Raw genomic sequence first — 21,596 nt, forward strand, 5'->3', positions numbered from 1 at the left:
CCTGCTTTCTATTCACATAGGAAACATAAAAAACCTCTTTCCAGCACAGCTGGGCGCTCGAACTTTGGCAGAGAATTATGTTTTTAATATCTTCTACCACACACAAGATGAATAAGATCAGGCCATCTTGGATGACATGTGAAGCCAGTCTTATAATAGGTTCAGTCAACTTTGCCCTATCATCATTCAGGGAGTGCATTCAGTTGCATGCACCCCCTCCCCTTATTATTCATTCACAACACTTTATAATCCAGGGAAACATAAAAATACATTGAAAATACTGACCTTAACTGAATGGTTAGTGGCCACAAATATTCAGCTCCCTCCATGGCTCCTGGTGTTCTACAGTACATAGTAATATCTACTAGATGGATTCTGATTTTCTTGATCACTGGAAAACCAAGCGTATATGCTGGTCCTGATTATGTACAGGTCATACTTGCAATCTTTCTCTTTAAAATGTATGTTAGTAATTTGTATCAGGTAATCAATTCAGGTTTATTCCGAATGGGTTCGCTGAAGCTTTAAACAAACAGCAGACAGCTGGGTGCCTCAAACAAACGACATGTAGCTTTGAAAGTGTAGGTAGCAAACTTAACACACCCACAAAAGTCAACAGCTCACATGCCTAATGTGAACAAAAGCAACCTGTTTGTGCTTCAAAGAGCCTAAAATATGTTCCCCTGACAACCATCAAGCTATCTGAGGGGTGAAATCACATATTTATTAATGCAGCTCAAGCATGCATGACTTTTGCCTCAAAGGAATAGGGGAAGGGAATGGCCCAGTTTCGGCTAGAGGCGTGCTGTCAGAAGGAGCAGAATAAAGGACTAATTATACTGGGGTTGGGGTGCTAACTATCTGTTCAGAACAAAGCCAATTTAAAGTACCTAAGGATATAGCATAGGAACACAGAAAGTTGCCCTAAGTAAAACCATCAGTCTGCTTATTTCAGTCTTGTCCATGCTGGCTGGCTCTCCAGAGTGCCACACAGCAGTCTCTCTCAGGGCACCTACCTGGGGGCACCAAAGACTGAACCTGGGACCCTTTGTATACAAAACATGTGCTCAGTCACTGAGCTTCAGCCCTTCCCCAAACTCTGACCCATATATCATCATTTCTCTTCTGTTCTTTGTTGCTGACCAGACTGCATCCCTGTTCTCCCTTTCCTACAGCTTCCCTCAATCCTGCTTCCCTGGTTTCTACCGCTAAAAGAGTTTGAAGGATTTGCATTATTAACCTTATCATGCTGTCTCAGCCTTTGGATTAATGGATCTCTGGGTATTTATCAGAAATACTTGAGATTGAGGGAAAACTTGGAGATGAATTGGGATCAATTCCACTGAACTTAAATCTGTGCAATCAGTTCACGGCACCAGTGACTCACTTCAGACCTTTATGAGGCTGGCCTTCATGTGGTGACAAGAAAGCTATGCGCTTCTGGCATGACCATGTTCAATGTAGCATTTGCTCCTGTAAAAGAACAGTAAGGAGGGAGGTCATATTCCCATCTGATGCTAAGATAAAAGCTGCAGCATCACACCTTTAGTCCTGCTTTTCAACATATTTAGAAAGTACTTCTATATCCATTGTGTTGCTTGAGGTCACCTTTATACTTTAAGTAGGGTTAGCTTAGCAAGCATGTATTTACAACCAGAGAGGCTACAAGAGAGAGAAAGAAAGAAAGAAAGAAAGAAAGAAAGAAAGAAAGAAAGAAAGAAAGAAAGAAATAATCTTGTTTCATCAACCACACCATTTTCTTCAGCTTTGATACTTCAATTCCCTCTTGGACTATTTGTATCTTAACACAATTATATTAATAGCTGCATCAAATGTGCTGAGTTAATTTTGCTTTCTCAGTCATGGGACTTTACTTCCTAAAAGCTACATTACCATTACTTCTACTGGGTTTTTTTGTGCTTCAGTTCCTATGGCAACATGGCAATCTCTGCATCTGCACATGCCACCCACTCTCGCTTAAATTGTGTTTCCCTTGGCTTAATTGTGGTCCTGATACTCCAGTTTTATGGATTAGCTCATGACTGCAGGGGAAGAGCAATCTTTGCCTGGCAAAAGGGGTAAAGCTGTGTTTCCCTGGAGCTAGGGATCTGTGAGGCAGGACTGGTAGTTCTGGATCAGGGCTGGGCTGGGGTCTAGATCTGATAAAACAACATACATTGCCCACCTACCCACTCCAAACTAGGATTCTTTATGCCACATGAAACACTATTGGCATTGTAAATCCTAGCAGAAGCCTGGCTTGAGTTAATATATGGCTTGTGTGCACACCGTATATTTAAAGCACATGTTCAATGGTGCTTGCTCATAGGTGAATGGGATCAGTTTTCTGCTTCTCCAGTGTGACCTATTCTTTCTGTTTTGTAATAATAGACCCTGAACTAACAGACCCAGAGATTACTTTATGGCATCTATACTCCAGCCTTAGTCAAGAAGGCTCTCAGAGCAAGTACAGGCATTGTGCACTCTGTATATCATCACCACATTCACTCATTAGCACCACATCCACTCATTCTTAATTAATCAATGAATCAAAGTTCAGTAGCCATAAAACAGATGTTTGTTTTGTGGTCCAGATAGTGATTGGGGAATATGCTAATACTGAATATATTGGTCTTAAAATTTATATTTCCTTTAATCATAAAATGTGACAGTTTTCTCAGAATGTTTAAGTTGAATTCAAATTTAAAAACCTATTAATTCATATTTAATACATGTGGGTCCTTCCAGACATTGTTTGCTCAGAAATGGTACAAGAACACAGCCCAAAGAAGAAAAATGTTCTGCATTAGCTGGTGCCTATTAGGAGTGGTAATGCAGAAACAGCACTGGATTTAGGCTAGTGTGAGCGGTTCCCCCCCACAGGCCCTGAGCAGAGGGGGTGCAAAATCGAGAAGACCCATTTGGGGATGCCAAATTTTGGTCTTGCACAGAACGCCATATTATAAAAGATTAGCAAAGCCTGCCCCTGGGCTGAAAGGAGCCAACACACTCTAGTTTTGTCCTTTTCCCTGTTGAGTGCCATGAAGGCAACACTGAGGAAGAAGAGGGAGCTATTAGCCCGTGCCAGAACCTGGACTGGTTATAAGAAAGAAGACAGGTAGGTGGGGAGGGGGTCTGGCAGAACCTGTGGAAGTTGGTCCATTAGGGCAAATGGGACACTGCCCCACCAAGCTCAGCCTGCCCCACAGCAGCTGCCAGCCTTTTTTCTTCCAATCAATCAGTCCAGGGGGTGACACTGGCAGTCAGCTTCCTTAGTCTCAGTGTTATCCTTCTTGAGCTCACCAGGGAGGAGGATAGGTTGGCTTCTGCCTGACCTTGGCTCTGGCTCCCCCTACCGTTGGCCTCCCTGCCTTCTGCCCAACGAGCACCAGCCACCACTGAGGTTGGTGGGGCCGGGCTCGTTTGCCCCAATGGCTGACCCAGCAGGAAGAGAGCTACTTCTCCCTTCCAACGCCAGCCGGCTGGGCTCCCTGACCCCGATCTTCTCTGACTGGTCTTTAGGGGCTGACCTCCTTCCACCGCGGGCTGGATCCCGGCAGACAAGGCGGCGCATGCAGGCCGGGGTGTGTCAAGCGTCCTTCCCAGCCTCCGGGATACTTAAAGCGGACGAGCGCCGAACTTGACGCCGCCGGGCGCGAAGGGACCCAGAGACGACGTGGGGAGCCCAGACACCATGTCTGCGCTCAGAGTCTGCATTATCGGTTCCGGGAACTGGTGAGTACGACTCGGACGGAGCCGAGGGGGAATCGCAGGGGGGCAGAGGACGAAGAGCCCCCTATCCACCCACCCATGAGCTGGGTGCATGTGCGCCCTTGCAGTGGCGTAGCGTGGGTTGTCAGCACCCGGGGCAAGTAATTTGCGCCCCCTAACCCGTGGATTTGCTCCCCCTAACCCTAACCCCCAGATGTTGTGCCCGGTGCGGCCGGGGCCCCCCCCCTGCACCCCCACGCTACGCCACTGCGCCCTTGCAACAAAAGCCGAGGGTGGCCGACGGGCTCTCCAGAGAGGGGACGAGGGAGCGCGGAGAGAGACAGCCATCCCTCTCCGGACCTTTCCTCTCTCGCTCTGCATTCATAGCCCGGTCCATATCTGTCTTAACTTGGACACCTGCGCAAAAATGCCCCCGCCCCCGCTTCACCTTAGAAAATTTAATCGCCTTTGGATTGCCCCGATCGTTCCCTACGAGAGTCCAGAGGAAACCAGCAGATGAGGTTGCTTAGGCTGCAATCCCATCCCATTTACCTGGGAGTAAGCCCCACTGAATCCAATAAGGCTTCCTGCTGAGGAGGCATGCTAGTGCTGAGGGCGCATCTGTTCTATGCGGCTGCATATGCTCCCCTGAAATGTCAGTACCTTATAAAAACAGGAATGAGGAGCCTCTGGCGCTCCCATGGTTGTTGGACGGTCCATCAGTCCCAGGCTGCAGGACCGATGTTCAGGGGTGCTAGGAACTTTAGTTCCGCAGCAGCGGGAGGCTACTGGTTGGCCACCTCTGCTATAAAATAAGGGACAAGCGCAGAGCAGCTCTGTAATCCAAGCAGAAACGCTGTAGACCGACAGTCTGTCCTCTGTAGACAGTCGGACAGACTAGAAATCCCTGACCGACACAGACCTGTACCAGTTTACTCGGGAAAAATGCCCCACAGGTTTCCCTAAGACATGTTTCGGACCACAGCCTTCCAGAGCTTTGCGAGAGGGAATCGTTTGCTTGTTTTGCAGCGTTTCCACCTCCCGTCTGAACCATGCTTCATGTGTTTCTATAGCACCTGCAGATCAGACTAGAACATTGGCCTCAAAGGGAATATATATCCAGTGACAGGCTGAGTTCCCCTGGGAGAAAAAGTGCTAGGGGAAACGGGCATGAAAGTGTCGTACATTTTATACCCCCCCCCCCGAAATCAGTTTGGGATTAATTTCCCAAATTTGTTTTAGATGTGGTATTATTCCTGTGCTTTCATAATATCAGCCCTACACTGAAAGCCAGCATGGGTACTATTTCATAATGTGTACTTGCAGAGCAAGATGGTGGTTGTGCATCAGAAAGGGGAGGTTTTTGTTTATTCTTCTCAAGCGTTTTCTTTCCATAGTAGCTTCATGTAGGTCTAAGTGAAAGTCATTAGGACCAACCAGCACAGTTAATAGGACCAAAATGAAAAATTTACTAACACTGGCCAAGAAGGACACTTTGGATTTTTAAAATTTATTTCCTAGACCAGTAGAGAAACCTGCATTTTTTTGTAGTCATGTCCTCGCAGCGTGGAATAATTTGATACCATCTATGAAATTGAATGTTAGTTTATTTGCAGGAGTTACTTACTGGTCTCTCAAGAGAGAGAAATGTTGCACACACCCTGACCGACAGGCCGAGACTTAATTATAGTCATACCTATTTCTCCCTGTCTTCCCCACCCTTGTCCTTTTCATGTACGTTTTCAGATTACTATGCTCAGATTTGCATAAAGATTTATGCTTACCTTTCCATTCTTTCAAAGAACAGGGCATTCAGAGACAGATCTTTGTTATCTTAACATCCAGTTTGGGCACTCACCTAGAAATCCACACCAATGAAAGGGGCTTTGTTCTTATTCCACAATAACAACACTAAATAAATAAATAGAACCTGCAACTACACAAATTTCATTATGGCTGTACACCTCAGTGACCTTTTCTGGTGAGCTATAGAACTCCTTGACCTTAGAGATGCATACTCCATAATGTAAACCCTGGGCAAGCTTCAGAATTTATGTTAAGCAGGGTGGAGGTTGAGCTTGAAAATAACAGGGAGGATTTATGTATTTTATTCTTATCTTTTCTCTCTTTGTGGCATACTCGAATGATGTCTCAGTTGGTAGTTTGGTGCAAATTCACCATTGTTTGTATGAAGAAAGAAAAGACTGATCATGTGAGATGGGACACAACAGCCAAGGGCAGCACAAGATTCCTGTCCGGATAGTTAGGCAGAGATTATACCTCTTTCAGGAGTGAAAAAGGAGTGGGTGGAGCAAAGGGAGGAAAGCAGTAACAGATCACACAGAGTGTAGCATGGATGAACTGTACCAACTCCACATTCAAGGTACAAGCTGTTGGATACTTTCACAGGAAAAGCTGACACCTTAAATCTGCACCTTAAGTCCACCTACGAAGGCAAGTCCTGCAGAAAGGTAGGCAGGTTCCCTAAGCCTCAACCCACAATGCACCAGAAATGTACCATGACAGATAAAATATGGATGTTCTGCTCCTTGTGCTTTGCCTGCTACTTGCAATTTTCCCACTCCCAGTTGCATAGCTACAGTTCCTTTGTTGGATTGGAAGCTCTAGCTGCATGGAGATTGGCAGTAGCAGATCCTACACTGAAGCACTGGAGATATGGAAAATGGTGGCTGTTACAACTGCTTTGTTGCTGGTCCAAGGGTATACTGGGTAGCTGGAGCTGTGCTCATGGAAATCCGCCCCTCTGGTGCCCAGAGCATCTCCACTAGTCCCTTGGTAAGCTTTGAAAGGCTGAAGGCAGCACTGGGGTGGGGGCACCAGAGGGTCATTGTTAGGTTTGATGGAGCCCTGGGCAAGGTGACCCCTGGCAAGCTCCCTCAAACATGGCACCAATCCTGGAAAAGGCCTCTTATTTGCACCCAAACACAAAATGAGCCACAATGAAAGCTGTCCCCGGACACAACAGCATAGCATGGGTAGCTTCAAATACCAACTTTTTGGTGATATCCTGGATACAGAGGAACTACCTTCAGAAAAGATGTCTGTCTCCCCTACAAGAAATAATAATTGTGCCTTTCATGTACACATGCAGAATGGTTGTGTCTAACAGAGGTTAGACATTTGGTTTTGCAACCCACCTCACATCCCACCAGCACCCCAAAATACAGATGCAGCTCTCATGTGATAGGCTGCAAGTCAGAGTCCTTCAGAGGTGGGGGGAAATTTTGAGCTTTTTTGTTTGTGAGTTGAGTCAGAGACACTAACCTCCAAGCTTATCTGTAAGATTTGCAGTCAGGGTTGCATCCCTTTAAGCTACCAAAATAGATGTGAAAGTTCAATGGTCAGCAATACTGTACTTTCAAAAACATCTAAACAACCCCTTGCATACTAAACATCCGCTCCTCAGTTGTTGTTTTTGGAGATTTCATAGTCAGACCTTGAAATCTTTATTTTCCATAATGGTTTCTGATTTGCTGCTGGTTTGGTTTTATTGTTATTATTAGCTGTTTATTTATTAGCTGTTAAATTGACAAACAAAATCAACATTTTGAAAATGTGGCCATCAAACTGATGTCAGGCATGACATATGCGAACCTGATTCTCAGACAGCTCAATACCACACCTTCCTGTTTCAGATTAGTTGGCCTGAACTCTGGAACAACCAATGTTCTTGTTCAATATCCACAATCACAAATGTGGACTTGCATCCCCCACCTTATGCAAATGTTTACTTTTCTTTCATCAGTGTGACTAACTAACCCATGTGCAAAAGTTGTGCTTGAAGAGTCTTAAGGAGTAGTTTGTCTGCTCATCTCTGGTGACCTGTGGGTTAGGAGCTCTACTAGATTGTTGTATATACAGTAACTTGTGAACCTGAATTCAATAGGTATCACAAGCTATCTTGTAGTGTCATTAGGAGAATATAAATATATTAATAAAGAAACGTACAAGCTGTCAAAATGAAGGCAGCTGCTAGGACATGGCTCAGTGAGGTAGAGAGATCCAATGCTGATCTAGCAGCCTTCTCTTAGCTGAGATGACCTTTGGCTTAGATATGCTTGACACAGACATATGCAAAAAGGTATTGCCAGCATTTTAAAGATTTATTTAAGTTCTAATTTCAGAGAGGTGAGTTTTATGTGTGAAGTCTGTGGTAGCTCAACACACTCAGACCACCTGAAAACCCAACTTTATTTATACAATTAATTTGAAAAGCTTTTCAACTGGTCTCTCGGCTGTAGCTTTATGTTGCTTACATTTCTGTGGAGATACAATTTTGCTGACAGAATTTTGGGACTCCCAGGTTCTGTTTTACTTTCACTTGTTCGGTCACAACACAAGGCGTTCAGATATAGCTCTCCTGAGGAAGTTGTGTTTGCTTGAATGACCTTGAATACCATTAATCTGGCTTAGAAAAACACAGTGTAACTTCACTGGATCTGCAATGGTGACACTCTGATGTTGCCCCAAGGAAGCCATTGAGGGAACAGCAGTGGCGGCAAGTCTCACAGGGGGTGCTCCAGCGGTGGGAGCCTCCCAGGCTGGCACGCCATGGCAGGCGGCATTTGCATCCCTGGCGGGCAGATTTTCACGATTGGCACGATCGTCGTCATGAAAATCAGCCCGCCGATCGCGTAATACCACCCGCTGGGGATGTGAGTGCCGCCCGCCAAGCGAAGCAAACACCACCCGCCAGGGGGTGCCAGGCTGATCACAAGGCGTATTTGCACGATCAGCGGGCGGATTTTCACGACAGTGATCGTGCCAATCGTGAAAATCCACCCACTGGGGGTGCGAGCGCTGCCACTCCAATCCGCCCGGGGGAGTTTGTCACCCCCCTAGGCATGACACCTGGGGCAAACCGCACTCCCCCCCACACCCCTTGCGATGCCTCTGGGGGACAGAAGTCCTGGTCTCCTTTCTATTTGCATGGAACAAGGAGAAAAGCATTAGGAATTATTGTTATAGAGATTAGGCAAGATGGCATGATAATTCAAGTAAGGTTCATGTACTCTTTTGTGTACCGAAGTATGTTCCCCGACATTTCTCCCCATTTTTATTTTCATTATTTGTTAAGTTTAATATTGCCCTTCATCTGTAGATCTCATGGTGGTTCACAACAATTTGCAATATAAAAAACACAAAATACAGACTAAAAATAAGAACAAAAACAAGCCGGAAATCCCACATCACATTTAAAAGGGCATTGGATATCAATCAGCCTGAGGCCTGGTTGAAGGGGAACACTTTCCACAAACGGGGAACTGTTGCAGAAAAGGCCCATTCTCATGTTGCCACCCTCTGGACCTTTCATGGACTCACATGAGGAAAGGGCCTCAGATTATGATCTCAGGGTTGAGATAGGCTCATATGGAGAGAGGTGGTCCTTGGGGTATTGTGGTCCTAAGCCATAAGGTTTTATTGGTCAAAACCTGGGCCTGGAAATTTATTGGTAGCCAGTTGGGCCAGGATCAATGTAATGCTCAGACCTTCTTGCCCTGAATTCTGCATTAGGTGGAGAAGCAGTTCTAGACTAACTGTGCACAAAACTCTTTAAAGGGGAAACCATACTTCCTCCTCAGTTAAAATCTTTACGGTCTAAATATGACATAGGTATCTAAACTGCCAATTTTCTTTGCTAAAAAAACCCCACATGGAATTTTGATGTGGGGTGTTGGTTTTGGCATTTGTCTGTCTCGAAATACAATGGAGGGCACCTCCAGGGATGAAGTCAAACTGCTATGTTAGCAGCACCAAAGTGACCATCCAAAGTGCGCAAGCAGTGCATATGTACAGTACATATGTTGTATACATTGGCAGCCATTTGTGAAATTTACTATAGGAGGTAAAGCTTTATAAAGTTTGCTAAATCCAAATTACTATGCGAATTTTGCTTGTGTCCAAATTCTTGAGATATAGTGCTTGTGCAACCATACGCTTCTGGTGCAATTAACCCTGCCTTTAATGATTTGCCTTCTTTTCCTCCCCCTCCCCCGCTTTTCTTTTTTTTAAAGGGGAAGTGCCATTGCAAAAATCATAGGCAAAAATACCCAGAAATCCCTCAAATTTCACCCTACTGTAAATATGTGGGTATTTGAAGAGCAAATCGATGGGCGAAAACTCACAGAAATAATTAACCAAGACCATGAGAATGTGAAGTATCTCCCAGGGCATAAGTTACCTCCTAACGTGGTAAGTTCAATGTAACTCCTTAACTGGAGTTTCAGGTTTTAAAGGTAGTGTAGTTGGGCCATAATGCAATTCAATGTAACAAAGGCTGCTTCCACGCTGGGAATTTAGTGTACAATAGCTGCATTTTGGGTCGCTCACTTTTTATGAGGCTCGTGCTTAACGTTGTGAGCTAAACACCCTACTCCTTTTTGGATTTCTTCCACCCCCACCCCATTCCTCAAGCTTAGAAAAATCTGCCCTTTCTTTAAAAAAACATAGCAGAACAGCTGTGCAGCTTTCCCAGGAGCAGACTGAGAAGGGAATGGTACACAAAATCTATCAGAAGGATAATGCTATTGATTAAAGAGCAGCATAGGTACACACAGACATTGATATGAGTTGTGAGTTATCTAGACTAGAGAAGAAACCCTGGCACAGCTGACAGAACAATGCAAGAACCTTGTGAGTTTTGCAATTGGTTAGGCTTAGATACATTATTTGTCTTCAAACCTACTTGGTATTCCAGAATACTCTGAGGACCTGCAAACCATTGTGTCCCAAATTGTAGAATGTGCACAACAAAGGCAGGGCACGAGGTTGATCCCCCCCCCCCAAGTGGCTGCCAAGCTTGAGGCTCTAATCCTATACACACTTACTTGAAAGCAAGCCTCTCACCACTGGATTTATTTCTGAGCAAACATTGGTAGAATTAGGTTGCTAAGAGAACTTCAAGAAGTTTTTCAGATGCAAAGCTTAAATCTATGTTTACTTATATATAATATAAATGTAAAAGAGTGGTTTCTTTCTCTCCAAATATTCATTTGCAGTTGAACATTGTGTTTTGATGTGAGTTAGTAGATTAATGTTATTTTGTACGGACCTCAATTCAGGACAACTGGCCATATTAAGACTGCTGCAGGAAATACTTGTGTTGCATATATGGATGTGCCTTCCTGCTTGCACAACCCCAGGAAATACACATTGCATGCTCAAAATGTGTATATATGTGAATGTCATCTCGATCCACTCTTGCCGCTATGGGAAATGCTGCTGGATAGCTGCCCTTGTTTGATTTTCAGTAATAGAATGTTTACATTTTCTTCTTCTTTTTTGTCTCAGGTTGCTGTAGCAGACCCAGCAGAAACAGTAAATGGTGCAGACATTATAATATTTGTTATACCTCATCAGTTCATTCCTAAAATCTGTCAGCAGCTAACTGGCCATGTAAAACAAGGAGCCATTGGAATTTCGCTAATCAAGGTAGTTTGTGAACCTTTCCCAAGGGGTAGGACTGGTTAGGGAGAAAATGGAACAGTGGAATTTCCAGGGTCTTGACTGCATATAGGGTGCAGCAGGGGCACCAACCTGAATAAAATATTGTGGGGGCCCAGGTAAGCCCCACCCCACATAATCAATAACATGTGTCACGAATATGGCTCACCTGAGCGCAGGGGAAGAGTAAGACTCAGAAATTGAGCTAAGTGAGAGACCGACTGCAGATGAGAGCTAGCTGACAGAGCCAAGAAGGGGTAGCTCAACCACCCTTCCAGAAGATGACACTGTTAGCTCTCAAGAAGCGGGAGAGTTAGGAGGCAGCCGAAGTGTTGCTAGGCAATCAGCAGATAAGCAGAGGACTGAGAGTGTGTCAAGTGGAAGTGGGGAGGGGGAAGACCAGCCTCTCAGTCCCCATTATAGGAGACTGGATAAGTTCAGAGGACAACGGAAGGGAAAGAGGGGAAGGGTGGGAATTTGGCATCCTTCTTGCTGTGAAAGGGGCGGAGGTTCAGACTGACCAACTATCGTCAATGTGAGCAGGTGAGAAGCCGTGCTGTAGATGTATGGGGTTTTTTTTGTAAATAAACGTAACATAAAATCGCTGGAGTCTCATTACTTCTTATCGGGGCATGCTTGCCTGCCTGAGATCATTATAACATGACACAGTACACACACTATTTAATGGGAATGCCCATCAATTTTTTTGGGGGGGGAGCCCCCTCAAATATTTTATTGGGAAGGCTGAAGCCCCCATTGTCCCTAGGAGTTGGCTCCTATGGGGTGAAGACAAAATTGTTTCTAACATTGTGTTTTAATTGTTTTAACCTGCCTTGGGTGATAAATAATAGTAACTCTAGAGCACACTCCCTCTCTGCCTGCAGTTGGAATGAACCATGCCTCTGGGTTGGTTTCAAGAGCTATGGACACCCCGAGATGCAGAACAGAAGGCAAAAGTGCCATATTTGGAAAGGACTAGTCATTTCCCCACAATATATTATTTTATTTTCTAAAGCTTATGTTATTATATAAAAAGTTGGCTATGTAACACACATCAATCTTAAGAGAAATGTACTGTGTGGGTCATAACCAAGATATATATCAACCCAACAACGTGCTGTCTGTTCCCATTATCCTTTGTTGTAAACAACTCCTGCACGGGCTCAATTTCATAGAGTAACAACAGGATCAGATCTATGTTTCATCTACTGAAGTGCAAGGAAGGCTAGTCTTACTTTTGTTCACTGCCTTCCTGTTAAACAGGGCATAGATGAAGGCCCTAAAGGACTGAAACTCATATCGGACATCATTCGAGAGAAGCTGGGCATAGAAGTCAGTGTACTCATGGGAGCCAACATCGCAAATGAAGTGGCCGATGAAAAGTTCTGTGAAACCACCATTGGTAATTCTGTGTTCAAGACTAATGACTAAACGAGGGATCAGTTCAGTCCACTTACTCAGAATATAGATCCAGAATGTTTCCCCTGCTCCACTTTGTGGTGATCTAGAAGATATATCTGTGGATCTATAGCTGCTGTGATGAGACTTCCCCCCACCCCACCAAAAAAACCCTTGCCAACTTTTTTGTTTGTTGTTGCTGTGTTCTGCACAACCCTGTAAGAATGAAAGGTAGCAGCTGGTAAAGACCACCCAATGAGATTCATGGATGAGTGGGAATTTGAATTTGCGTCACCCTAGTCCAACACTCTTATCCTCTATATCTCACTGACACTCACAGCTGACCTAGGTGGTTTTTATTATTATTGCCCATCCTTTTGCAAATGGGAATGTTTGTAGCATTTGAATACAGGCATTCTTGTGTTTTCGAAAACACAGCACTGAAAGCGTATTTACAAATCATTATTGAGCATCTCTCCCTATAGAAAGCTTACTGGGTTTGGGTATGGTGAGTCTAATGGTGAGTCGCAAGCATAGCTGAGATTAGAAGAGATGCTTCCATTTAAGTTAAAGTCATATGATATGGTGTTACTTGGCCAACACCTCAGTCCTGATTTACTGTGCTTCTTTTCATAGGTTGCAAAAATCCTGAAAGTGGAAAGATCTATAAAGAGTTGTTGCAAACCCCAAATTTCAGAATTACTGTGGTAGATGACTGTGACACCGTGGAGCTCTGTGGAGCCTTAAAAGTGAGTCATTCCAAATCAAATATTGTGAGGCCAATTAAAGTTTCTTGCAAGCTGTTTGGCCAGCTAAGCTTTCAAAAAAAATTTCACAGATTTTCTCATCCATTTGTACACTGGCTTTACAAATCTGTAAAATGGGAGAACTGCACTTACATCCCACTTGCTATACTAATTAAAAATGGCCTAGATATAGGTAGGACAATAGCTGGTTGTTAAATCGCTGCCACCAATTAGGAAGCAAATATATGTGACTTGTCACCTCAGAAAAAATGTAATCCTTTGGACATACTATTCTCAAGTGAATTTTCTTGGCTTTGATGTAGGCAGTGGGGAAATATGTCCAATGACTTCTTTTTTAAAGCGAGATCTGTTAGTTTTATGTTGGGCACTTTTTAGATGACTTTCTAGGCAACGTCTGCACTGGAGTTTGTAGGACATATGATAAAGTACTTTTTAGAGATTTGTTGAAGGTGGGACAACATACACATACTTTTGTCCACTATGAGGAGTTGTGAAATACTTATTTTCAGGTTTCTGATAGAGGAAGAAAAACCAGCGTCCACACAACACCATAGGCATTACTCTATAATACATCCAAAGTTGTTTTCTTCTAGGTCAGACTATTTGTAGATCAGCTCTGTGCTGTCTACTGCTGTCATTAGTAGAGGCCCTTTAATATCACTCTCTACCTGATGCTTTTACCGTAATTTGAGATGCAAGGGAATTTGGGATCTTCCGCCTAAAAACCATGTGCTACAGAGCTATGATCCCTCCCTCATATCACTATCTCACTTAAAAACATTCAGTACAAGGATACATCTCATTAGCTGCTTTGATCCTATGGAAATGTCTCACCAGCTGCTTTGATAAACAAGAAGTGTGGCTTGTCACTACCAAGACATATTTTAGCAGCATATTCTTCAACTGCAGCAGCACTTCTTATAGTGACCAGACTTGCAGACACCACTTGCTGAATATATCTGAATAGACCACTGAACTGCATGCAGTTTTGCTCTTGGGGGCATTTAGGAGCAACCGAATAGAGAAATGCAGCTGTTGGAATGCATTTGTGAATGGCACCTTTTGCTAAGCATTCATGCTTTCTGAAGTCATTAAACGCGATGCCTTTGTCTCATGTGATTTTTTTCTTCACTCTCCTTTTCTCCCTCTTTTCCAACTGGATTTAGAATATCGTTGCAGTAGGGGCTGGTTTTTGTGACGGGTTGGGCCAAGGTGACAATACCAAGGCAGCTGTGATTCGTTTGGGCCTAATGGAAATGATTGCCTTTGCTAAACTCTTTTGCAAAGGCCCCGTAGTAATAAATACATTTATGGAAAGTTGTGGTGTTGCTGATCTGATTACCACATGCTACGGGGGACGCAACAGGAAGGTGGCTGAAGCTTTTGCACGTGGTGGAAAAGTAAGTATTTGACCCCAAGATTAATTGCTGTAATGGGTACACTTTTGCCTTATCAGCCCTTTCTCAATAGTATTCTACATTTACTTATGAGGACAGGGGGCATATCTAACTATAGTATATTACAGTATGCATTTGTTTGTGGATGAGACCAGTGGTAGTGACCAAGGCCGCTTGCTAATAACTGACTTTGTGTGATGTTAAACTTTCTAAAATGGGCATAATGTGGAGAAAGTAGATAGAAAGAAGCTCTTCTCTTTCCTCCTTTCATAATATAACCAGGCACCATCCAGTAAAAAAGAATGGTGGGAGATTCAGAACAAAGAAAGGGACATAGTTATTCACACCACGTAACTGTGGTATCCATTCCCAGAAAATGATGTGATGGTCTTCAACTTAGATAGCTTTAAAAGATTAGACAAGTCAGTGGTGGGTATCTGCCACTACTCAACATGATAGCTGTTTCGGCTTTCTAGTGTCACACAGAGTTTAGCTGGAAATAATACCAAATGAGAGATGCTTGTCCTAATTTAAAAACACATACGTTTTTAGTATGTATAAGTAAATCTTGGGTATTGCTTAGATTGGAAATAATAATTTTGTGCAGACTCTATTCTTTGCAAAAGAGAACGAAGGGAGTTCCAGCTTCAGCACTTTCACATTTATTACTTAGTTTTAAATGGAGTTTAGTGATGCAGTTTCCTTTAAACCAAATACAAATGATCTAACACTCTTTTAAAATAATTTCCAGACAATTGAGCAGCTAGAAAAAGAAATGCTGAATGGGCAAAAGCTACAAGGGCCTCAAACATCTGCTGAAGTCTACAAAATCCTGAAGCAGAAGAAAATGGTTGACAAGTATGTAGCTTGACTTTCTAGTAAATATCCTGCCTGAGAAGTCAGAGTATTCTCTGCACTTTGCTGGCTCCTTTGGCCATGGAAAAACTCTTGGGTGTCTCTGTTGTGAGCCATCACTAGGGTTGGGGGATTAGTTTGTATTTAAAGGTGAATTTACATAATTCACGCTTTCTGAGAAGGTATGGGAACCAAAACACACTCATCATTCAAACATCACACTTCTCTGAATTTTGCATGAAGTTCTATGGCCAAGCAATGTTTACAAAATGCATATAGTAGGATAAAGTGCACATCTAAGTGAAAATAACATACAAAATGCATTAAATTATGGAAAACTGATTTGTAAATAACTTGTATAATGAGAAATCAGCTTTAAAATGCCAGTGAATTTTCATGAGGCTTCTTATTTAAAAAATTGCAAATTGACGTGGAAATGTTGAGAACTGGACTTGAGACACAGAGAAACAGAAGTTGATATTCTTCCATTCATACCTGCTACAGTGCTTTAAAATATTTCGATAGTATTCTGTCCTGTATCTAATCATAAAGTTTACATCATGCATCAGCCATGTACGGAACAGCAGGCTAAAAATGACCTTGCTGGTAAAAACTTAAATTGGTTGTATTTTGCATGAAAATTTACTTTAGCAATTGCATTTCTCCCAGGTTTCCATTATTTGTGAACGTCTACCTGATCTGCTATGAAGGGAAGTCTATCAAAGAGTTCATCACTTGTTTGCAAAGTCATCCGGAACACATGTAAGATAGTGTTGTGACTTGCCTCTCTGCATGAGGATTCTGTCAGTTTGACCATGCTGAATAAAAGCAAGCAAAACAATATCATCTGTACTACGTGTTCATTGTCACAGGCTATACAGAAAAACAGCGTAACTATTTCCACAGAAAGTGAAGTCCGCTAGATACATCTCAGTATAAACTTCAGAAGCCAGGGAAGTGGAGGATATTACATAGGGCTCGTAAGTTGAAAATGAGGGTGTAATCTCAAAGTCACTCATGAGAATTCGGACATGGAACAGAAGAGTGTGTTTTTGTTCAGGTGCGCTTGTTGAGCCTTTTGTTAAAGACCTCCAGTGAAAGAGTGAAGAACCTCCTGAGGCAGTGTCTTTAATTTCTGAAGCTTTCTTTCCCCTGAGTGACACATGTTTCAACTTGGATCTACTGAAGCCAAAAAAAGCCTGGCTCGGTAGTGGAAATCAACTTGTGAAATTGAGTGGGGTAGAACTTGGCAGGGAGATCAAACGCTCTAGGTATTGTATGATGTTTTGCCAGTCTCCGCCTCCCTTCAATGTCTCCACATCTTGTCCCATGCTTTCCTGCCCACTGCCTGCCTTGTTCTTTGTTGGCCTCCTTGGGATTCCTGTCTTTCCCCCGATTCCAGCAGGGGTGGGGGAGATCTGCCCCACCAGTTCCACTTCCTTTGCCCTGTTCTTCAAATCCTACTTCACCTCTGCCCACCCTCATCTTAGATTTCTCTTTCTCAGTCCACTGCTGACTCTCAGCTCTTCTTTCAGCTGCATACCTATTGGGAGCTTCCCCACAAAGCTATGCCATCAGTGACAAACTGCTTTCCCTCACAGTCCTGAGGGAAAATTTGTAAGCTCGTGGAGGAAAATGCAGTTATATGGAGCTTAAACACACATGGAAGCTAGGTCAAATTCCCCTGAGGCATTTAATATCTTTTGTTTACAATTTCATTTATGAATAAAATAATTCCCATGAGGTATCCCAAAGTGATATCAAAACAAAGTAGAATAGTACTGAAAAGTTTAAAATAATGGCATGCTTATCACACAATTCAGTTTTTTCGGAGCAGTTGCAATGTATTCTACATTTCTCGCTACAAAACTCAATTTCCTTCTAGAAAGTGTACGTTTTCTGTAAACAAAAAGGACCAAAGATTTTTTTTTAAGACAAGGTTCTTTAATTTGACACTAATGCTCAAAGTGCTTATGCTAAAAGAATCTTCCACATATTTTAAAAATAATAAAATCAATTGCACATATAAACACCATACACAATCCAGCCTGAAGTCCACTCATGACAAGAAGTGGAAAAGAATAGTTCTGCATAAATAGTATGTTGTATCAATTGGCAAAGTACAATTTACATGTAAAAATCTATGTTGACATTTTGTACTACGGAGTGACAGACTGCACATATATACGGACTCTAACTGCATTACTGTTCTGAGTCATGATCCTGGTTCTCAAGAGATGTGCATCCGCAGACAGTTCTCTACTGCTCATCCACAGCTTATACTGGATTTTAAACTGTATAACATTCATTGAAATTACCGTATTTTTTGCACCATAACACTCACTTTTTTCCTCCTAGAAAGTAAGGGGAAATGTCTGTGCGTGTTATGGAGCGAATGCCTACGGGTCGCGGGGGGTGGGGGATCTGCTGCAGTCGTGAGCAGAGGATCCATGGTTCCCCTTCCTTCCCTCCTCCGTGGCTCGCTTTGAAACAGCAAAGCGGGAGAAGAGCCGCTGAGTGGGGAGGAGAGAGGGACAGAGAGCAAAGCGGGAGAGGAGAGGAGCCTTCTCCCCTTATACCCCTCTTCTTCATTATTAGCAGCATCCTTCTCCACACCCCCGTGTGCTCCTTGTCCCTTGAGTGCTTTTCCTTCCCTCCCCACTTAAAACATGGTTACAAAGCACAGATCCACATGGATCCTCAGGATTTTTGCATTGGGCTACTCCAAACTCACTGTCAGATCACATGTCTGTGGCCACACCATGAACCACAAAAATCATACATCCACTGTTTCGTTTAGATTTTTCCCCCTTGTTTTCCTCCTCTAAAAACTACATGTGTGTTATGGTCGGGTGCGTGTTATAGAGCAAAAAATACGGTAATTCAGATAAGCATAGCGTCTGCTTTGGCCCACATATGCAGAGATAGGTAAGATTCCGCCCCCCCAAAAAATCTATACCTTATTCAAGCTACACAAAATAAAATAATAAGATAAAATGTAAGTATGCTCTCATAAAACCCTCCCACGAGCTCAAGTTGTGAATCTGAAATAGAAAACAGCTCACTGGCATGGAGAAACTTGTCTAGATAAAATTAATATTTCAAGTAGGTTTATTTTGAGCCTATCTGTACAATAACTGGGACATAACACAATGAAAACATTTAAAATGAGCAGCTTTATGTAGGAGATCGCTTTAACATTCATTTCTTTCCTCATAACCAAGATATGCAGCATTCTATAGTATCAAGTAAAACATAGGTCATATTTCCTTATGACATTTCATCAGAATGACTGGTAGGCTAGTGAATGCCAATATGGTGAGGAGTCTTGTCAGGCTAAATACAGTAATGCATCTGTTGTTTGTGTGCTTGCCAAGAAGAAGAAGAATGGTGGCAGTGTTATTTTGTACAGTCGTACCTTGGAAGTCGAATGGAATCCATTTCGGAAGCCCGTTCGACTTCCAAAGCACGGCTTCTGATTGGCTGCAGGAAGCTCCTGCAGCCAATCAGAAGCTGCAGAAGCCCCGTCAGACCTTCAGATTCTGAAGAATGTTCGCAAACAGGAGCACTCACTTCCGGGGTTGTGGCGTTCGGGAGCCAAAACGTCTGAGTACCTAGGCGTTCAGGATCCAAGGTACGACTATTTAGAAAAATTGTGGGTATTTAACTGGACACAACAGGTTTCTGTTGTGAGCCACCCTCTAATCTTCAGAGGAAGGGCGGTATACAGATTTAATTAATGATAGTAATAGTTGAAATGTAAATACAGTTTAACTCAACTGCATCTACTGATTTCTGTCCTGAGTCAGGGATGTGCTCTTATATTCTGTGTTTTGAAATGGTCTATGGCTTCCTACTGCTACTTTTGCTCTCTTTAAAAAACAAACAAACACCACCCTGACCCATTTTTGATGAAACACTCAATCTCATTCTAATAAACTTGAAATCTCAATGCATCCCCAAAGAACAAAACGTACCTGAAACAGAGAGGCAGTTTTGTGAAATTATTTGTTCCAGTGTGGGAAACATTATTCTACTGCAGAATCTAATCTAATTTGTCTAATCTGAGGCGAGAAGCAGTTAATACATTTTATGAATGCCTCAAGCATAGCATCAACTCCCAATGATCCTCTCATGATGAGCTACCCTCTTGCATCTTGGAGTTGCTAACATGACACACATGCATACACATGTACATACACATGTACATTGTACCATGGGAAATTATTTGGAGAGGGAAGGATTATCCTTTTTCCTCCCAGGCATGATGATCCCTTTCCAAGGCTTGTAGGTGATATATAGATAGCTCTTGTTTCTCCAGCTGCCCTCTACAGGAAGGTTGCTTGCTTGTTCTCCCTGCCACAATGCTTGGGTGAGGCAGGGCAGCAAACATGCTTTTTGCCAAGCCTAATTTCAGGAGGAAGGGCGAGTGTGCTGCCCATAACAGCTTCTCTGGTTGGCAAATGTGCACAAGGACTTGTGACCCCTGCTCAGAAAAGCGCCCAGAAGCAGTTGAGATATCTACAATGGTAACAGCAGTGGTAGCAGACCTTGCTTCCTGCACATGAGATTGTTCTATAACAGTAAAATATGTTTTAGATGTATTTACCTTTGCTAATCAACCAGAATTTGTCTAACTCATAGAGGAGAATAGACTACTTCTATTTTGACTAAGGAGCATTTCTTTAAACACAGTAATCAATACCAGTCACATCGGTTAGGGCTGTGGATTATAAATTGCTACCAGATATAACTAGAATCTCATATTAAAACTGTATTTTGCTTTCACAAGATGCATAAAAGCAACTAATAGCTGCATGCAAAGGAGCTGGAAGGTAACACAGCCAAATGCTCTCTTAAGTTCTGGGCTAACATATTTACAAACTTGCAACTTTTACAGGGACCTTTAGATATTTCTCCATTTCATTACATTCTCAGATGGACAAATGCCTAGCAGAAGAAAAACAGTTTCTCAAACAGGACAATGTTCTATTTTTACGACACAAATTCATTAACATTGGTAAAAATGCCTATACACAAAGTTAGCCAAAAAGTCGATACAGTGCAATTGTTTTGCTTCAAGACAAACAATGAGAAAAATGTTCAAGTATATAAAAGCATCCTTACAAGATGCTATTTAAGTTCTATTATTATTGCACAGATAAGAATTAGTCTTTACTCCATGTTCCATGGAGCCATTTCCTATTAGTTGAGCTATAGATCTATTTAGAGAATTCTCATTCATATTCAAATTGGACATATTTAAAGCATTTCTTAACCCTAATATTTTATTGCTATTTCCATGCCTTCCCTCCCCCACCCCCGCTTATTTAAGGCTAATGTCGTGTGTAATATAAATAGCATATTTATAGTAGTGTACACATATTCACATCATTGGAGGAAATCCCCTCTCAAATGCTTCAGTCAGCTTTCTCATGCTTCAGGTAGGAAGCAGTTTACTGACTAGCTGTAGTCACACAAACCCTCTTTGTAAAAATAAGGTTTATTTTAAGAAAAGAAATCTAGCAGGCACTATTAGAACGGGGTGGCCAACCTTTAGCTGTATTTGGACCGTTGACCATCCAAGTTATGGTCCAACATCTGGTTAGCCACAAGTTAGCCACTCCCAATGTACTTTCTTCAATGAACTGCATTTCTTGTTAATGGAAGAGTTCACCTGATTCCACTCAAGTTTCTGATCTCACTATGCTGATCAGCCTGCTACCACTGCACACTTTTTGAGAGGACTGGAAGATTTAGGTAAACATTTGCTTCTCCTAGTGCAGCACTGCTTTCAATGGATCAGAATGCTCAGCAGGACCAGGTGTGAACCCCTCCAGTCCCAAGGCAAAACCAATTTGTGCCAGTTGCAAGAAAGGAAAGTTATCAGAACTATGATCCCTGAGGGTTTTTCAGTCTCATGGGAACAGATTCTTCATCTACAAGTTGCTCACTGACTGACTTTTAGCAATTTCTTCGTGGCACAAGCAGCATACGTTAAAAA

The 21,596-nt window shown here is 42.7% G+C and overlaps 1 protein-coding gene across 3 annotated transcripts in view; it reads left to right on the forward strand.

Moving 5' to 3' along the window:
• LOC309377682 (glycerol-3-phosphate dehydrogenase 1-like protein) overlaps positions 1 to 16,431 on the forward strand; it is a 29,692-nt gene extending 13,261 nt beyond the window's left edge. The window contains exons 3-11 of one of the 3 annotated variants that reach the window (XM_081925311.1): positions 2,392 to 2,467; positions 3,523 to 3,735; positions 9,747 to 9,924; positions 11,023 to 11,163; positions 12,439 to 12,577; positions 13,210 to 13,322; positions 14,507 to 14,740; positions 15,489 to 15,595; positions 16,262 to 16,431. In XM_081925311.1, coding sequence (XP_081781437.1) covers positions 3,695 to 3,735; positions 9,747 to 9,924; positions 11,023 to 11,163; positions 12,439 to 12,577; positions 13,210 to 13,322; positions 14,507 to 14,740; positions 15,489 to 15,595; positions 16,262 to 16,358 — 1,050 coding nt within the window. In that variant the 5' untranslated portion in view covers positions 2,392 to 2,467; positions 3,523 to 3,694 and the 3' untranslated portion in view covers positions 16,359 to 16,431. The remainder of the gene's footprint in view (positions 1 to 2,391; positions 2,468 to 3,522; positions 3,736 to 9,746; positions 9,925 to 11,022; positions 11,164 to 12,438; positions 12,578 to 13,209; positions 13,323 to 14,506; positions 14,741 to 15,488; positions 15,596 to 16,261) is intronic. The other 2 variants (XM_081925310.1, XM_081925312.1) reach the window with 2 other exon arrangements.
• The last annotated feature ends 5,165 nt before the right edge of the window (positions 16,432 to 21,596 follow it).

This window comes from Podarcis melisellensis, assembly GCF_964234715.1.
Source record: "Podarcis melisellensis genome assembly, chromosome: 1".
Classification (NCBI taxonomy): domain Eukaryota; kingdom Metazoa; phylum Chordata; class Lepidosauria; order Squamata; family Lacertidae; genus Podarcis; species Podarcis melisellensis.